Source organism: Rhinopithecus roxellana, chromosome 16 (genome assembly GCF_007565055.1).
Source record: "Rhinopithecus roxellana isolate Shanxi Qingling chromosome 16, ASM756505v1, whole genome shotgun sequence".
NCBI lineage: Eukaryota > Metazoa > Chordata > Mammalia > Primates > Cercopithecidae > Rhinopithecus > Rhinopithecus roxellana.
In genome coordinates, this window is record NC_044564.1 from 428,469 (window position 1) to 445,712 (window position 17,244).

The 17,244-nt window shown below is 45.0% G+C and overlaps 1 protein-coding gene across 3 annotated transcripts in view; it reads right to left on the bottom strand.

Annotated features, from left to right (window-relative positions):
• TRIM14 (tripartite motif containing 14) overlaps positions 1 to 17,244 on the bottom strand; it is a 43,811-nt gene that overhangs the window by 6,000 nt on the left and 20,567 nt on the right. For all 3 annotated transcript variants that reach the window (XM_030920091.1, XM_010357634.2, XM_030920092.1), the window contains 2 exons: positions 16,024 to 16,116; positions 9,705 to 10,268 (listed from right to left, as the gene is read on the bottom strand). In XM_030920091.1, the coding sequence (XP_030775951.1) occupies positions 9,733 to 10,268; positions 16,024 to 16,116 (629 nt within the window). In that variant the 3' untranslated portion in view covers positions 9,705 to 9,732. The remainder of the gene's footprint in view (positions 1 to 9,704; positions 10,269 to 16,023; positions 16,117 to 17,244) is intronic.

Below are 17,244 nucleotides of genomic sequence, written 5' to 3' on the forward strand. Positions count from 1 at the left end.
GCCCACGGAGCCTCCCTCATTGCTAGCACAGCAGTCTGCGATCTAACCACAAGGCAGCAGCGAGGCTGGGGGAGGGGTGCCCACCACTGCTGAGGCTTAAGTAGGTAAACAAAGCCGCTGGGAAGCTCGAACTGGGTGGAGCTCACAGCAGCTCAAGGAAACCTGCCTGTCTCTGTAGACTCCACCTCTGGGGACAGGGCACAGCTAAACAACAACAACAAAAAGCAGCAGAAAGCTCTGCAGACGCAAACAACTCTGTCTGACAGCTTTGAAGAGAGCAGTGGATCTCCCAACACGGAGGTTGAGATCTGAGAAGGGACAGACTGCCTGCTCAAGTGGGTCAATGACCCCTGAGTAGCCTAACTGGGAGACATCCCCCACTAGGGGCAGTCTGACACCCCACACCTCAGAGGGTGGAGTACACCCCTGAGAGGAAGCTTCCAAAGTAAGAATCAGACAGGTACACTTGCTGTTCAGCAATATTCTATCTTCTGCAACCTCTGCTGCTGATACCCAGGCAAACAGAGTCTGGAGTGGACCTCAAGCAATCTCCAACAGACCTACAGCTGAGGGTCCTGACTGTTAGAAGGAAAACTATCAAACAGGAAGGACACCTATACCAAAACCCCATCAGTAGGTCACCATCATCAAAGACCAGAGGCAGATAAAACCACAAAGATGGGGAAAAAGCAGGGCAGAAAAGTTGGAAATTCAAAAAATAAGAGCGCATCTCCCCCTGCAAAGGAGCGCAGCTCATCGCCAGCAACGGATCAAAGCTGGTCAGAGAATGACTTTGACGAGATGAGAGAAGAAGGGTTCAGTCCATCAAACTTCTCAGAGCTAAAGGAGGAATTACGTACCCAGCACAAAGAAACTAAAAATCTTGAAAAAAGAGTGGAAGAATTGATAGCTAGAATAATTAATGCAGAGAAGGTCATAAACGAAATGACAGAGATGAAAACCATGACACGAGAAATACGAGACAAAAGCACAAGCTTCAGTAACCGACTCGATCAACTGGAAGAAAGAGTATCAGCAATTGAGGATCAAATGAATGAAATGAAGCGAGAAGAGAAACCAAAAGAAAAAAGAAGAAAAAGAAATGAAGAAAGCCTGCAAGAAGTATGGGATTATGTAAAAAGACCAAATCTACGTCTGATTGGGGTGCCTGAAAGTGAGGGGGAAAATGGAAACAAGTTGGAAAACACTCTTCAGGATATCATCCAGGAGAACTTCCCCAACCTAGTAGGGCAGGCCAACATTCAAATTCAGGAAATACAGAGAACGCCACAAAGATACTCCTCGAGAAGAGCAACTCCAAGACACATAATTGCCAGATTCACCAAAGTTGAAATGAAGGAAAAAATCTTAAGGGCAGCCAGAGAGAAAGGTCGGGTTACCCACAAAGGGAAGCCCATCAGACTAACAGCTGAACTCTCAGCAGAAACTCTACAAGCCAGAAGAGAGTGGGGGCCAATATTCAACATTCTTAAAGAAAAGAATTTTAAACCCAGAATTTCATATCCAGCCAAACTAAGCTTCATAAGTGAAGGAGAAATAAAATCCTTTACAGATAAGCAAATGCTTAGAGATTTTGTCACCACCAGGCCAGCCTTACAAGAGACCCTGAAGGAAGCCCTAAACATGGAAAGGAACAACCGGTACCAGCCATTGCAAAAACATGCCAAAATGTAAAGACCATCGAGGCTAGGAAGAAACTGCATCAACTAACGAGCAAAATAACCAGTTAATATCATAATGGCAGGATCAAGTTCACACATAACAATATTAACCTTAAATTGTAATGGATTGTAAATGGACTAAATGCTCCAATTAAAGACACAGACTGGCAAACTGGATAAAGAGTCAAGACCCATCAGTCTGCTGTATTCAGGAGACCCATCTCACATGCAGAGACATACATAGGCTCAAAATAAAGGGATGGAGGAAGATCTACCAAGCAAATGGAGAACAAAAAAAAGCAGGGGTTGCAATACTAGTCTCTGATAAAACAGACTTTAAACCATCAAAGATCAAAAGAGACAAAGAAGGCCATTACATAATGGTAAAGGGATCAATTCAACAGGAAGAGCTAACTATCCTAAATATATATGCACCCAATACAAGAGCACCCAGATTCATAAAGCAAGTCCTTAGAGACTTACAAAGAGACTTAGACTCCCATACAATAATAATGGGAGGCTTCAACACTCCACTGTCAACATTAGACAGATCAACGAGACAGAAAGTTAACAAGGATATCCAGGAATTGAACTCATCTCTGCACCAAGCGGACCTAATAGACATCTATAGAACTCTCCACCCCAAATCAACAGAATATACATTCTTCTCAGCACATCGCACTTATTCCAAAATTGACCACATAATTGGAAGTAAAGCACTCCTCAGCAAATGTAAAAGAACAGAAATTATAACAAACTGTCTCTCAGACCACAGTGCAATCAAACTAGAACTCAGGACTAAGAAACTCAATCAAAACCGCTCAACTACATGGAAACTGAACAACCTGCTCCTGAATGACTACTGGGTACATAACGAAATGAAGGCAGAAATAAAGATGTTCTTTGAAACCAATGAGAACAAATATACAACATACCAGAATCTCTGGGACACATTTAAAGCAGTGTGTAGAGGGAAATTTATAGCACTAAATGCCCACAAGAGAAAGCTGAAAAGATCTAAAATTGACACTCTAACATCACAATTAAAAGAACTAGAGAGGCAAGAGCAAACACATCCAAAAGCTAGCAGAAGGCAAGAAATAACTAAGATCAGAGCAGAACTGAAGGAGATAGAGATACAAAAAACCCTCCAAAAATCAATGAATCCAGGAGTTGGTTTTTTGAAAAGATCAACAAAATTGACAGACTGCTAGCAAGACTAATAAAGAAGAAAAGAGAGAAGAATCAAATAGACGCAATAAAAACTGATAAAGGGGATATCACCATGGACCCCACAGAAATACAAACTACCATCAGAGAATACTATAAACACCTCTAGACAAATAAACTAGAAAATCTAGAAGAAATGGATAATTTCCTGGACTTTCCAAGACTAAACCAGGAAGAAGTTGAATCCCTGAATAGACCAATAGCAGGCTCTGAAACTGAGGCAATAATTAATAGCCTACCAACCAAAAAAAGTCCAGGACCAGATGGATTCACAGCTGAATTCTACCAGAGGTACAAGGAGGAGCTGGTACCATTCCTTCTGAAACTATTGCAATCAATAGAAAAAGAGGGAATCCTCCCTAACTCATTTTATGAGGCCAACATCATCCTGATACCAAAGCCTGGCAGAGACACAACAAAAAAAGAGAATTTTAGACCAATATCCCTGATGAACATCGAGGCAAAAATCCTCAATAAAATACTGGCAAACCAGATTCAGCAGCACATCAAAAAGCTTATCCACCATGATCAAGTGGGCTTCATCCCTGGGATGCAAGGCTGGTTCAACATTCACAAATCAATAAACGTAATCCAGCATATAAACAGAACCAAAGACAAGAACCACATGATTATCTCAATAGATGCAGAAAAGGCTTTTGACAAAATTCAACAGCCCTTCACGCTAAAAACGCTCAATAAATTTGGTATTGATGGAACGTACCTCAAAATAATAAGAGCTATTTATGACAAACCCACAGCCAATATCATACTGAATGGGCAAAAACTGGAAAAATTCCCTTTGAAAACTGGCACAAGACAGGGATGCCCTCTCTCACCACTCCTATTCAACATAGTGTTGGAAGTTCTGGCTAGGGCAATCAGGCAAGAGAAAGAAATCAAGGGTATTCAGTTAGGAAAAGAAGGAGTCAAACTGTCCCTGTTTGCAGATGACATGATTGTATATTTAGAAAACCCCATTGTCTCAGCCCAAAATCTCCTTAAGCTGATAAGCAACTTCAGCAAAGTCTCAGGATACAAAATTAATGTGCAAAAATCACAAGCATTCTTATACACCAGTAACAAACAGAGAGCCGAATCATGAATGAACTTCCATTCACAATTGCTTCAAAGAGAATAAAATACCTAGGAATCCAGCTTACAAGGGATGTGAAGGACCTCTTCAAGGAGAACTACAAACCACTGCTCAGTGAAATAAAAGAGGACACAAACAAATGGAAGAACATTCCATGCTCATGGATAGGAAGAATCAGTATCGTGAAAATGGCCATACTGCCCAAGGTTATCTATAGATTCAATGACATCCCCATCAAGCTACCAATGAGTTTCTTCACAGAATTGGAAAAAACTGCTTTAAAGTTCATATGGAACCAAAAAAGAGCCCACATTGCCAAGATAATCCTAAGTCAAAAGAACGAAGCTGGAGGCATCACGCTACCTGACTTCAAACTATACTACAAGGCTACAGTAACCAAAACAGCATGGTACTGGTACCAAAACAGAGCTATAGACCAATGGAACAGAACAGAGTCCTCAGAAATAATACCACACATCTACAGCCATCTGATCTTTGACAAACCTGAGAGAAACAAGAAATGGGGAAAGGATTCCCTATTTAATAAATGGTGCTGGGAAAATTGGCTAGCCATAAGTAGAAAGCTGAAACTGGATCCTTTCCTTACTCCTTATACGAAGATTAATTCAAGATGGATTAGAGACTTAAATGTTAGACCTAATACCATAAAAACCCTAGAAGAAAACCTAGGTAGTACCATTCAGGACATAGGCATGGGCAAGGACTTCCTGTCTAAAACACCAAAAGCAATGACAACAAAAGCCAAAATTGACAAATGGGATCTAATTAAACTAAAGAGCTTCTGCACAGCAAAAGAAACTACCATCAGAGTGAACAGGCAACCTACAGAATGGGAGAAAATGTTTGCAATCTACTCATCTGACAAAGGGCTAATATCCAGAATCTACAAAGAACTCAAACAAATTTACAAGAAAAAAACAAACAACCCCATCAAAAAGTGGGCAAAGGATATGAACAGACATTTCTCAAAAGAAGACATTCATACAGCCAACAGACACATGAAAAAATGCTCATCACTCGCCATCAGAGAAATGCAAATCAAAACTACAATGAGATACCATCTCACACCAGTTAGAATGGCAATCATTAAAAAGTCAGGAAATGACAGGTGCTGGAGAGGATGTGGAGAAATAGGAACACTTTTACACTGTTGGTGGGATTGTAAACTAGTTCAACCATTATGGAAAACAGTATGGCAATTCCTCAAGGATCTAGAACTAGATGTACCATATGACCCAGCCATCCCACTACTGGGTATATACCCAAAGGATTATAAATCATGCTGCTATGAAGACACATGCACACCCATGTTTATTGCGGCACTATTCACAACAGCAAAGACTTGGAATCAACCCAAATGTCCATCTGTGACAGACTGGATTAAGAAAATGTGGCACATACACACCATGGAATACTATGCAGCCATAAAAAAGGATGAGTTTGCGTCCTTTGTAGGGACATGGATGCAGCTGGAAACCATCATTCTTAGCAAACTATCACAAGAAGAGAAAACCAAACACCGCATGTTCTCACTCATAGGTGGGAACTGAACAATGAGATCACTTGGACTCGGGAAAGGGAACATCACACACCGGGGCCTATCATGGGGAGGGGGGAGGGGGGAGGGATTGCATTGGGAGTTATACCTGATATAAATGACGAATTGATGGGTGCTGACGAGTTGATGGGTGCAGCACACCAACATGGCACAAGTATACATATGTAACAAACCTGCACGTTATGCACATGTACCCTAGAACTTAAAGTATAATAATAAAAAAAAAAAAAAAGAAGGTAGTATGTAAGCCAGGCATGCTGGTGTGAGCCTGTAGTCCCAACTACTTAGGAGGCTGAGGCAGGAGGATCGCTTGAGACCAGGAGTTCAAGCTATAATACTATCTTGGATGGGAACAGGTGGGAGTCAGGGTTTGTTTACACATAAGCGAGAACTTTAGTGAGTTATCTTCAGAAGCAGTGAATGCCCCATCCCTGGAGATAGTTAATCAGGGAGCAGCTGACTACTACCAGAAGGCTGCCTAAGGGCGAGGTGGCGGGCGCCTGTAGTCCCAGCTACTCAGGAGGCTGAGGCAGGAGAATGGCGTGAACTCGGGAGGCAGAGCTTGCAGTGAGCCGAGATTTTGCGCCACTGCACTCCAGTCTGGGCGACAGAGCGAGACTCCGCCTTAAAAAAAAAAAAAAAAAAAAAAAAAAAGGAATAGGCTATGAGTGAAGGCCCGTCCGGGTCTGGGTGCTAGGGACTTGAAGCAACATGAACTCCCAGTGAAGACCATGGTTAAAAGGGGCACTATTCACATTTTATTAAACCAAATATTAGAAAATTGCTGTCATTTAAAAATATCTGCAAGCAATTTGCCATATCAATAAAGAAATGTCTACAGATTCAAGTCTGAAAGAGAATAAGTGATCAGTAACCCTTACCAACATGGAAACCAAGGAAGCTTCATTCCTGTGCTGAGAATATTCTAGTAGCTCCTGCTACTGCCACATGGCAGCTGGGAATACCAGTAGTCTCAGCACTCAGTCAGTACAGCGCAAGCTCCCTTGGGAATGCTGATAAATCCTGGCATGATACAGCACTATAGTTTTTTGTTTTTGTTTTTTTGAGACAGAGTCTTGCTCTGTTCCCCCAGGATGGAGTGCAGTGGCACATTCTCAGCTCATTGCAATCTTGGCCTCCTGGGTTCAAGCAATTCTCTTGCCTCAGCCTCCTGAGTAGCTGGGATTACAGGCACGCACCACCACACCCAGCTAATTTTTGTATAGGAATATATTTTTTAAGGCAAGTTTATAACCTTTGGCTCATTTGAGCCTCACAGCACTGGTAAGTAGTGGCATTATCCCCATTTTATAGATGGCACTGAGAAGTAAAAAGTGACTAGCCCTGGTCACACAATTGATTATGGACTGAAACTGCTGCTTTCTGGCTATCATGGGCCTTGACACAGCTAGTTTGTGACCTTTAAGGTCTAGCTCTGTCTCTGCTACATGAATCCCAAACTTTTTTTTTTTTTTTTTTTTTTGAGGCAGAGTCTCGCTCTGTTGCCTGGTCTGGAGTGCAGTGGCCAGATCTCAGCTCACTGCAAGCTCCGCCTCCCGGGTTTACGCCATTCTCCTGCCTCAGCCTCCCGAGTAGCTGGGACTACAGGCGCCCGCCACCTCGCCCGGCTAGTTTTTGTATTTTTAGTAGAGACGGGGTTTCACCGTGTTAGCCAGGATGGTCTCGATCTCCTGACCTTGTGATCCCCGCGTCTCGGCCTCCCAAAGTGCTGGGATTACAGGCTTGAGCCACCGCGCCCGGCCGAATCCCAAACTTTTAAATCAAGTTTCCCTCTGGGCAATAAGGCCTCATGTTAGACCCTAAGGAAGGCAGTCGAAATGTAGACTCAAGTGTCATAGAATAACCAGGCGCTAGGAAAGCATCATGGGCAGTAGCTCCATGAGAGGGGCCAGAGCACTAGGCACTGGCCAGAGACCAGCTGCATTCAACCTGAGCAGTAGGGCCTGGTGGCCATGAGCACAGACCTGGAACTCACAGCCTGGGCCCAGACCCCAGCTCCACCACCAGCTGTGCGACCTTGGGCAAGTGACTCTGGGTCTCCATTTTGCCATGTGTAGAATTGGGATAACTTTCTACCCCCTAGGGATGATGAAAGGATCAGGTAAGTTTAGTTGTAAAGCATTAGAACAGTGCATTATAAGCTAGTAAGAGCTGTTATTACTTGGCCCCTGCAGCTGTGGGTCTGGGAAGAGGTCTTGGTCATCAGGGATGGACAGAGATGTTGGGGTCAAGTGTATTCATCTTCACTCTTTCAGGAATGCCCTCTGCCTGTCACAATTCAGTTTGGGCCATCTCCTAGTAGAATTAATTTCCCCTTTTTCTCACAATTCCTGCAGCATAGTGCTTTAAAACTCTGTCCAGCCAGAGTTTTACAGTCTTTGGTTAGAAGTTAAGGCGTTTGCAAGGTTCTGTCTGCCTGGTGTTCTGCTACATTGTCTTATATCAAAAGTGCCATTTTAAACTCAAAAACTATTGAAAATGGTCAGTTTTATATCGTTCAAACTAATGCACTGAGAGTCTGTTTAAACTACGAGGATTCGGCGGCCTTGGCCTCCCACCAAGCACCTACGAAGATGCTTTAACAGAACATAACTTCAGAACCGTCTAGGGAATTGACAAAACAGGACGCGGAACCTTCGGAACAGAGACGTAGGCCCTGGGAAGAGGCCTCCCCCTACCTGCTAGAGGAGCTGGCCTCCCTGTGAGATCCTACCGTTCTCTATTTCTGTCACTTCATTCCAGACAGCTGGGCGCTCTGGGTTTCCTTGGCAACGTCTGGATCTAAGGGTGCTCTTCCCTTTTTGTCCCAGGACAGTTGGGAAACACCACCCCCTTTGTTTGCTTAGCAACTGTCACCTGCTTATTCCTTCCCAGCATCCCCTGAGAAATGAATAAGCAGGTTGAAAGCTGGGCCTAAGGGCTGGGCCAGGGGACAGGTCAGATGCTTGCTTGGGGGCGGGCGGATGGGGCACACATCTGGCCCCCCCATATCACCACGGGGTAACTTTACACAACTGATTTCCTTCAGGCCCTCAGAGACTCCCCAAATGTACAATGAGATCTGGCTGGGTGACCTGTGACTCAGTGATGGGAACTTGCTGGTTATTAATTCACTGCTTGGGAGGGAAGGGGCTTTCTGAACTTTTCAGGGTGGAGAGAGTATAGGACAAAGCTGCCCTTCCAAAGCCTCCAATTTAGTTGGAAAGATAGGGTCCCAGATTTGTGGCTCTGATAGTGAGATTCTTGTTCCTTGGTTAGACTTCCTGGCGCAGGTAAGCCTGGGGAAGACTGACACAGGTGAAAAAACTTTTCTGCATGTATGTGCTGGCAGCAAAGAGGTGTGGAGGTGGAGCTATGCGACATATTTCTGACTGGAGAGTCTCTAAGAAGAGTGGTAGGAGCTAGGTGAGGATAAGTAATTTGGGGCAGACTAGATAAGCCTTGAATGCTAAGGTGAGGCACTTGTATTTTTTGTTTGTTTGTTTTTTCATGGTAACTCCTGGAAGCCTCTTCATAGCTGAGAGGTTAAGTGAAGTTTTAGGAAAATCACTCTAGTTTTAGGGTGGAAGATGAGGACTGGGAGAGGGTTCAGACCAGGAATTGCTAAGAAGCTCTTGCAGCTGTTCTGGAGGGAGCTGTGATGTGGACAAGCTGAAATCGGTGGGGAGGAAGCGGTAGATTCAAGGGACCTCAAGAGACAGAAGAGTCAGGGCTGGATGACTCTCATTCATTCACAAACATTTACTGTGTGCCTACTATGTGCCAGGTTCCTGTGTTGTACGAGGGAGAAGGTTCCCAGGCTGCGGATGATGTATTCAGCATGCTGAGGGCTTACCTGTGGCGCTATCACTTTGAAGGAACTGGATTAAAGTAGTGTAAGTGATGGTGGGGTGGGGGTGCGAAGGTCTGATGAGAAGGCAGCAGCAGACTTGTTTAAGGCCTGTTTGAAACTAGCCTAGGAGAGGAAACCTTCAAAGCACTGTAGGCGTGATTGGTCGGGGAGAGGTGGGGCAGGGAGTGGGCCCTAAGAAGCAGGGAGTAAGGGGAGCAACCACGCTGATCTAGGTAGATTAGGCGAGACTGGGCAGCTGCGGCGTACCTGGAGGCTGTGACGCCGGTCCTGGCCCCTAGGGCAGCCGGGGGATGCTGATGGCCCCCTCCCAGAGCCGCAGAGCCGGGAAGAGCGGCTCCTGGAAGGCGGCGCGGAAGGTGTGCAGGTGGCTCATGCCGCCCGTCACGTCGTAGAAGGCGAGGACGCCGGCCTCGTAGTCCAGGAAGACGCCGAGCCGGTCGAGGTCGTCGCGGGGCCGCAGGCGGCTGCGCTGACCGTCGTGGAAGGCCCAGTACTCGAGGTCGTAGCGCTTGAGGCACCAGGACTGGCGGTTGCAGCCCAGGCGGGCGGCGGCCGACGCCCCGCGGCGCCGAAGGGAGGCGTAGGCCGCGCCCACCCACCAGCCGGCGCCCGCCTCCTGCACGTCTACCTCCCAGTAGTGGCGGCCGGCGGCGAAGCAGTCGCGAGCCAGCACCTGCCAGAGCGCGTCGAACCGCAGCGCGGGCACGGGCCCCAGGCTGCCCAGCAGGCCGCACCGCACCGTCAGGCGGTCTGCAGACAGGCGCAGGCGCGCGTGCATCGTGTCCGGATCCAGCGTGGGCGTGCGCGCGTCTGCAGGGGGCGAGATAAAGGACGCACCTGGTGGGCGGGGCCAGAACGGCGCCCCGCCCCCAGGATCCCACCAAAGCACAAAATGCGAAGCGCGGAAATGGCCCAAGGAGGGAGTGAAAGACCCCTTTAAACCGCGACTGCCCCTGGGGCGCGGGCTTGGGGAAAGGGGAAGCAGAAATCACTCCACTGCACATCCCTTATACTGTCTGTATTTTGTGCCGTGAAATTTGTTGCCAATTAATACAAATTTAATTTAAAATAATCCTATCACTGTTAACATTAGGGTGTGTGTACTTCCTATCTTTCCCCTCCCCTTGCTGCTTTATAGGTTTTCTTTCTTTTCTTTTTTCTTTGAAACGGAGTCTCGCCCTGTAGCCCAGGCTGGAGTGCAGTGGAGCGATTTCGGCTCACTACAAGCCCTGCCTCCCAGGTTTAGGCCATTCTCCTGCCTCAGCCTCCCGAGTGGCTGGGACTACAGGCGCCCGCCACCACGCCCAGCTAATTTTTATAGCTTTTCTTAATATTGGTGTCACACCATACATGCGTTAGGTAATCTGCTTTTTAAAATTGATTGAGCTACTTGTGAGGCATTTTGACACATCAAATAACAGCCTTTCACAAGAGCATTTTAGTGGAGATTCTAAGATTTTGATGTTTGGAGACATAACTTAGTCCTATATTTTTTGGAATATTTAGTCTGTTTAAAAACCTTTTGAAACTACTAATATAATAACATTTTTGTGTATCTGATTGCTTCTGTAGAATATATTCCTAAAACAGGAATTGCTGGGTCAATGGGTATGATTGTTTTTAAGGCCTTTGATACCTATTGCAAAACTATCCTCCCCAAAGTTTGTGGTGATTTAAACTCCCATTAACATTTCTCTTTGCATTACACCATGTATGTACATATGAAGTTTTTTTTTTTGGTCTGGATCACAGGGTATGTGTATGTTCAGCTTTCATAAACAATGCTAAACAGTTTTCCATGGACATTTGGATTGTTTCGGTGTTGCCTATTGTGACTAATGTTGCTGTAACTGTAAATGTGTAACAGAAAGAGACTGAGTTTTCTAAGAAAAAGAGCATTTTTCTTTCTTTCTTTCTTTTTTTTTTTTTTGAGACAGTCTTGCTCTGTCGCCCAGGCTGGAGTGCAGTGGCGTGATCTCGGCTCACTGCCAGCTCCGCCTCCTGGGTTCACGCCGTTCTCCTACCTCAGCCTCCTACATAGCTGGGACTACAGGCGCCCGCCACCATGCCCGGCTAATTTTTTGTATTTTTAGTAGAGACGGGGTTTCACCGTGTTAGCCAGGATGGTCTCACATCTCCTGACCTCGTGATAGCCCCATCTCGGCCTCCCAAATTGCTGGGATTACAGGCGTGAGCCACCGTGCCCAGCCGAAATAGAGCATTTTTCTAAGAGAAAGAAAATGAGTTGTTTTTAAGATTTCCACCCCTTTTCTCCTGTCTCCCACTTCCTACTTAGCTTGCTTGCTTGCTTTCTTTCCTTTCTTTCTTTCTTTTCTTTCTTTCTCTCTCTCTCGCTCTTTTTTTTTTTTTTTGACAGAGTTTCACTCTTGTTGCCCAGGCTGGAGTGCAGTGGTGGTATCTCGACTCACTGTAACCTCCGCCTCCCGGGTTCAAGCGATTCTCCTGCCTCAGGCTCCCTAGTAGCTGGGATTATAGGCACCTGCCACCATGCCTGGCTGATTTTTGTATTTTTAGTAGAGACGGGGTTTCATCATGTTGGCCATGTTGGTCTCCATCTCCTAACCTCAGGTGATCCGCCTGCCCCAGCCTCCCAAAGTGCTGGGATTACAGGCGTTGAGCCACTGTGCCCTGCCTCTACTTAGCTCTTTAGAAATGTAATTATAACCATTACCTTCCCTTCACCAGATACTCCCTACAGGGCAAACTTATCTACCTACTTAGAGGGTCCAGAACCAGAACTTTCTCCCACCAAGAGATTGCCTTAAGAGACAACAGTCAATTTACAACCTAAAGTATGCCTGCAACAGAACTCTTCCACCTGGACAGGATCTCAGGACAACAGCCTCATTACAATCTAGTTCTGCCCTCAATGGCATCAGCTCAACCACCTGGTAGAAAAGGCACCAAAATGAGTCATGTAGACCCCCATCTGCTTGCTCCTTCCCTGCATGCCATTCATACAAAGTCCCCATTTAAAACTCTCTGCTTTCCGCCCTAAAAGCGAGGCAGTACCGTTAAGGGCAGGAGGAGCCTGTACTTCTTCCCCTAAGCTAAGCTTTGGAATAAAACCACTTTCTTTATACCAGACCTCGCTCTTGTTAATTGAACTCTGCAAAGTGTTGAGCAACTGAACCTGTGTTTCGGTCACATAACATTCTTGTGCAGGTCTTTTGATTCACATATGTATGCATTTCTGTTGGATATATTGATACCCAAGATGGGAGAAAATGCTGCTCATTATAACCATTTCTATTCGACAATGTTCTAAATGTAGTAGACAGTAACTCAAGGCACAAAAAAGAAGTGAAAGGCAAGAATAAAGATTGGGGAAATGAAAGATTATTATTCATAGGTGACGTGCTTATTTACAGAAAATCCCAAATAATCTGTAGATAGCTTAGAAGTACTACGTGAACTTATAACAGCCACTCAGTATACAAAATGGATAAATCATGTTGAGTGAAAGAAGCAAAACACAGAAGGGTATAGTCTGAATGATCTACTGAAAGTTCAAAAACAGGTAAAACTAACCTATAGTCCTAGAAGTCTGGAGAGTGGCTCCCCTTTGGGGATAGTAAACAGGAAGGCACATGAGGAAGACTTCTGGGGAATGGAAATTTCCATTTCTTGATCTGAAGGTGGTTATGTTTCCTTTTTAAAAAATCATTGAGCTGCACATTTTTGATTTGTGCCCTTTTCTTTATTCTTTTTCTTTCTTTCTTTCTTTTTTTAAGATGGAGTCTTGCTCTGTTGCCAGGCTGGAGTACAGTAGTGCGATCTTGGTTACTGCAACCTCCGCCTCCCGGGTTCAAGCGATTCTCCTGCCTCAGTCTCCTGAGTAGCTAGGACTACAGGTGCATGCCACCATGCCCAGCTAATTTTTGTATTTTTAGTAGAGACGGGGTTTCACCATGTTGGCCAGGATGGTCTTGATCTCAGAAGATCCACCCGCTTCAGCCTCCCAAAGTGCTGGGATTACAGGCGTGAGCCACCGTGCCTGGCGATTTGTACACTTTTCTTTACGCATGTTATATTTCAACTAAAGTTTACTTGAAAAATTCGTGTCTAGTATAAAAAGAAAATAAAATTTCAGGACTTTCCTAATTTATTATGCCAAGGGGAAAAGTTAAGCCCCGGAAACTAAGTCACATAATGTGGCTGTTTTTCTTCTCTGGTGCGTGACCATTACTTCCTGACTTTTGTGTGGAGATGTTATACATTAACCAGACTCCCTATTCTTCATTCAGACCTACACTAAATGGCATTGGAGATAGAGACTCTTTAGATTGTTACCTGTTTTCAATAGGATGTTAACCCGTTAGGGTGTAATCAATAGTAGAGAATCAAATCTTAAGTCAGTATGTTATTTATTTATTTTTGAGACGGAGTCTCACTCTGTCACCCAGGCTGGAGTGCAGTGGTGTGATCTCAGCTCACTGCAACCTCCACCTCCAGTTTCAAGCGATTCTCCTGCCTCAGACTCCTGAGTAGGTGTGATTATAGGCGCCTGCCACCAAGCCCAGCTAATTTTTGTATTTTTAGTAGAAACAGGGTTTCGCCATGTTGTGCAGGGTGGTCTCGAACTGCTGACATCAAGTGACCCACCTGCCTTGGGCTCCCAAAGTGCTGGGATTACAGGCGTGAGCCACCGTGCCTGGCCTTTAAATCTGTATGTTAGCCTTTGTATGGAAAATGTAAATCTACTCAGTGCCTCCGTTTTGATATTCAGTCCCCCTCCCAACACCAGGAGCACTGATCAGCATTCTTTGGTTTCCCTCTGTCTTCTGATGGTTACTTTGCACTTGAATAAACTTTGCTAACTGGATACTGAACCTTCTTTAGATTGAGTTTTCTTTAGGTTGACACCCAGTAATTCCATTTTGAGAAATTACTCCTAAAAAAAAATCTAAAAATGAGGTATGGTGTGTTCATTCTCTCATTCATTAATTCAACAAATGTGTACAAGAATGGACGTTTATTACAGCATTGTTTTAGAAATGAAAATGTAAACATCCAACATTATGAGATTGGCTAAATATGACACATCCATTCAATGCAATGGTCATGCAACCTCTAAAAATAATGATAAAAATAAAAAATTAGCTGGGCATGGTGGCACATGCTTATAGTCCCAGCTATGAGGAAGGCTGAGGTGGGAAAATCACTTGAGCCCAAGAGGTCGAGGCTGCAGCGAGCCATAACTGCACCACTGCACTCCAGAGTAAGACTCTGTCACACACACACACACACACACACACACACACACACACACACACAGTGATAATATTAGCTGGGCACAGTGGCTCATGTCTGTAATCCCAAAATTTGAGAGGTTGAGGTGGGAGGATCACTTGAGCCCAGGAGTTCAAGACTAGCACGGGCAACAGGGGAGACCTCCGTCTCTACAAAAAATTTAAGTTAGCCAGGCTTGGTGGCAAACATCTGTGTTCCCAGCTATGTGGGAGGCTGAGGTGGAAGGATCACTAGAGTTCCGGAGGTCGAGGCTGCAGGGAGCCATAGTTGTGCCACCGCACTCCAGCCTGGGTGACAGAGTGAGACCCTGCCTCAAAAAACAAAGTTATGTATTTATTGATATAGAAAATTGTCACATCAGTGTAGGGTGGGAAATTTTAAAAATTGTTCAAGCTATACTGTTAATTAAAAAATTACAAAGAATATCTATAATACTATCCCATTAAAAAAATCTGCACACATATCTGAAAGAATATATGTTAAAATATTAACAGCGTTCTTCGGGAGGGGCCATTGTTTTTACATATTTGTGATTGCTGATTTTCTACAATAAGCATGCATTACCTGTATAATTTTTTTTTTCAATTGAGACAGGGTCTCACTCTGCCACCCAGGCTGGAATGCAGTAGCGTGCTCACCGCAACCTCCGCCTCCAGGGCTCAAGTGATCCTCCCACCTCAGCCTCCTGAGTAGCTGGGACTACAGGAGCACATCGCCATGCCCAACTAATTTTTGTATTTTTTGTAGAGACAGAGTTTCCTCATGTTGCCCAGGCTGGTCTCAAACTTCTGGGCTTAAGCTGTCTGCCTGCCTTGGCCTCCCAAAGTGCTGGGATTACAGGTGTGAGCCACCAGGCCTGGCCCTACCTGTACAATTTTTTAAGAGAATAAAAATGTTCATAATATATTAGTAAATGAAAACAGATGACAAAACAGAATGTATAGTATGACACCATGTTTGTAAAATAAAAAGATATATTAAATATATCATTATATGCATATTATATGTGCTAAAGAAAGCTAAAAGGACAAATAATAACAGCAGTTCTTCACAGAAGAGAGATTATGAGTAATTTTTTCTTTTCTTTTGTTTTCTCATTTTTCTACAATGAACATGTATTATTTTACTTGTCTTTAATAATAAACATTTTTTAAAAAAAAAAAATTCTTAAAAAAAAAAAACAAATTCTAATGAGAAAAAAAGAGGGACCTCCATTTCCATGATCCTTCTCCACCCAGCATCCCACCATCTCCACCATCTCCACCCTATCCCCACTCCCCGAGGGTCTTACATTTTAGGAAGAGTGATCGCTCTGGTGAGGGGCTGGTTTTCAACAAGGTACCTGGCTTGGTGCTAGAAGGGTCCAAGAGCCGGCAGTTCATGCCTGTAAGGAATTGTTGAGAAATGAGCGCCTGGAGCTCTTGCAAGCAGACAAATAAGACATGCTAAAAATACCACACAACTGGAGAGTCGCATAATCTCACCCAAGAGCCACACAGATTTAAGGGATTTATGTAAATTCACAGGGATAGGAAAACCCCAGGATGAGGAGGCTGGTGTGGGAGAGCCCTAAACAGGAGGAGGAGCTGAGGAGCAAACAACTACTGGATCCAGCACTCAAGGATGGGCGGTGACTCAGGGATTCTAGTGTTCTGGGGAGTTCTGCAAATTCCAGGGTAAAGATGGAAAACAAGAAGTAGAGCTCAGTCCTCAGGAAGGTCTGAGTGCTCAGAAAGAAGGAAGGAGGGGAGGCTATCCCAACAAGCAGGCACAGCAGGGGCACCCAGGGCCCTTGGCACTTGCTGTGCCCTCTGCTTGGACAGCACCCCCTCCACCCTTCCCCCCTTGTCCAGGTTGCCTCCTTCCCAGCTGTTGGGGCTGGAGCTCACTCAGCACCTCCCCAGAAGTGCCTTCCGCCCCCATCACTCCCAGCGCTCATCACAGGGGCCTGCAGAGAGCTGGGAAGCCCACCTGCAGGCTGTTTAAATCAAGTTTTGCCTAAAGCTCCTCCTTACATCTTTTAAGTTTGGCCTGAAGATTTTTCTGTACATCGTGAACAATAACAAGTGGAGGTGTAAACAGACCGTAGCCTGCACTTGTGCCAATCACCAAGTTTTGGCCAATCAGATGTAGCCAACTGTTCAAATTACATTCAAATTAGGCGAACACCGAGCTGTAAACAATCCAGCTCTTTCTGTACCTCACTTCTGTTTTCTGTACGTCACTTTCCTTTTTCTGTCCCTAAATCTTCCACCACATGGCTGTGCTGGAGTCTCTGAGCGCACTGTGGCTCAGAAGGCAGCCGGATTCATGAATCGTTCATTGCTCATTTAAACTCCTTTAAATTTAATTTGGCTGAAGTTGTTCTTTCATCAAGGCAAAAGCCTCTCCCCTCTCCCCAGAACTCTAGAATCATAGGTCCTACTGCCTAGGCGATACCACCACATGGGAAGTCCAACTTCTCAAATCTCACAGGTTCAAATACTTCATTCCCTCCAGTCCTAAATGCTCT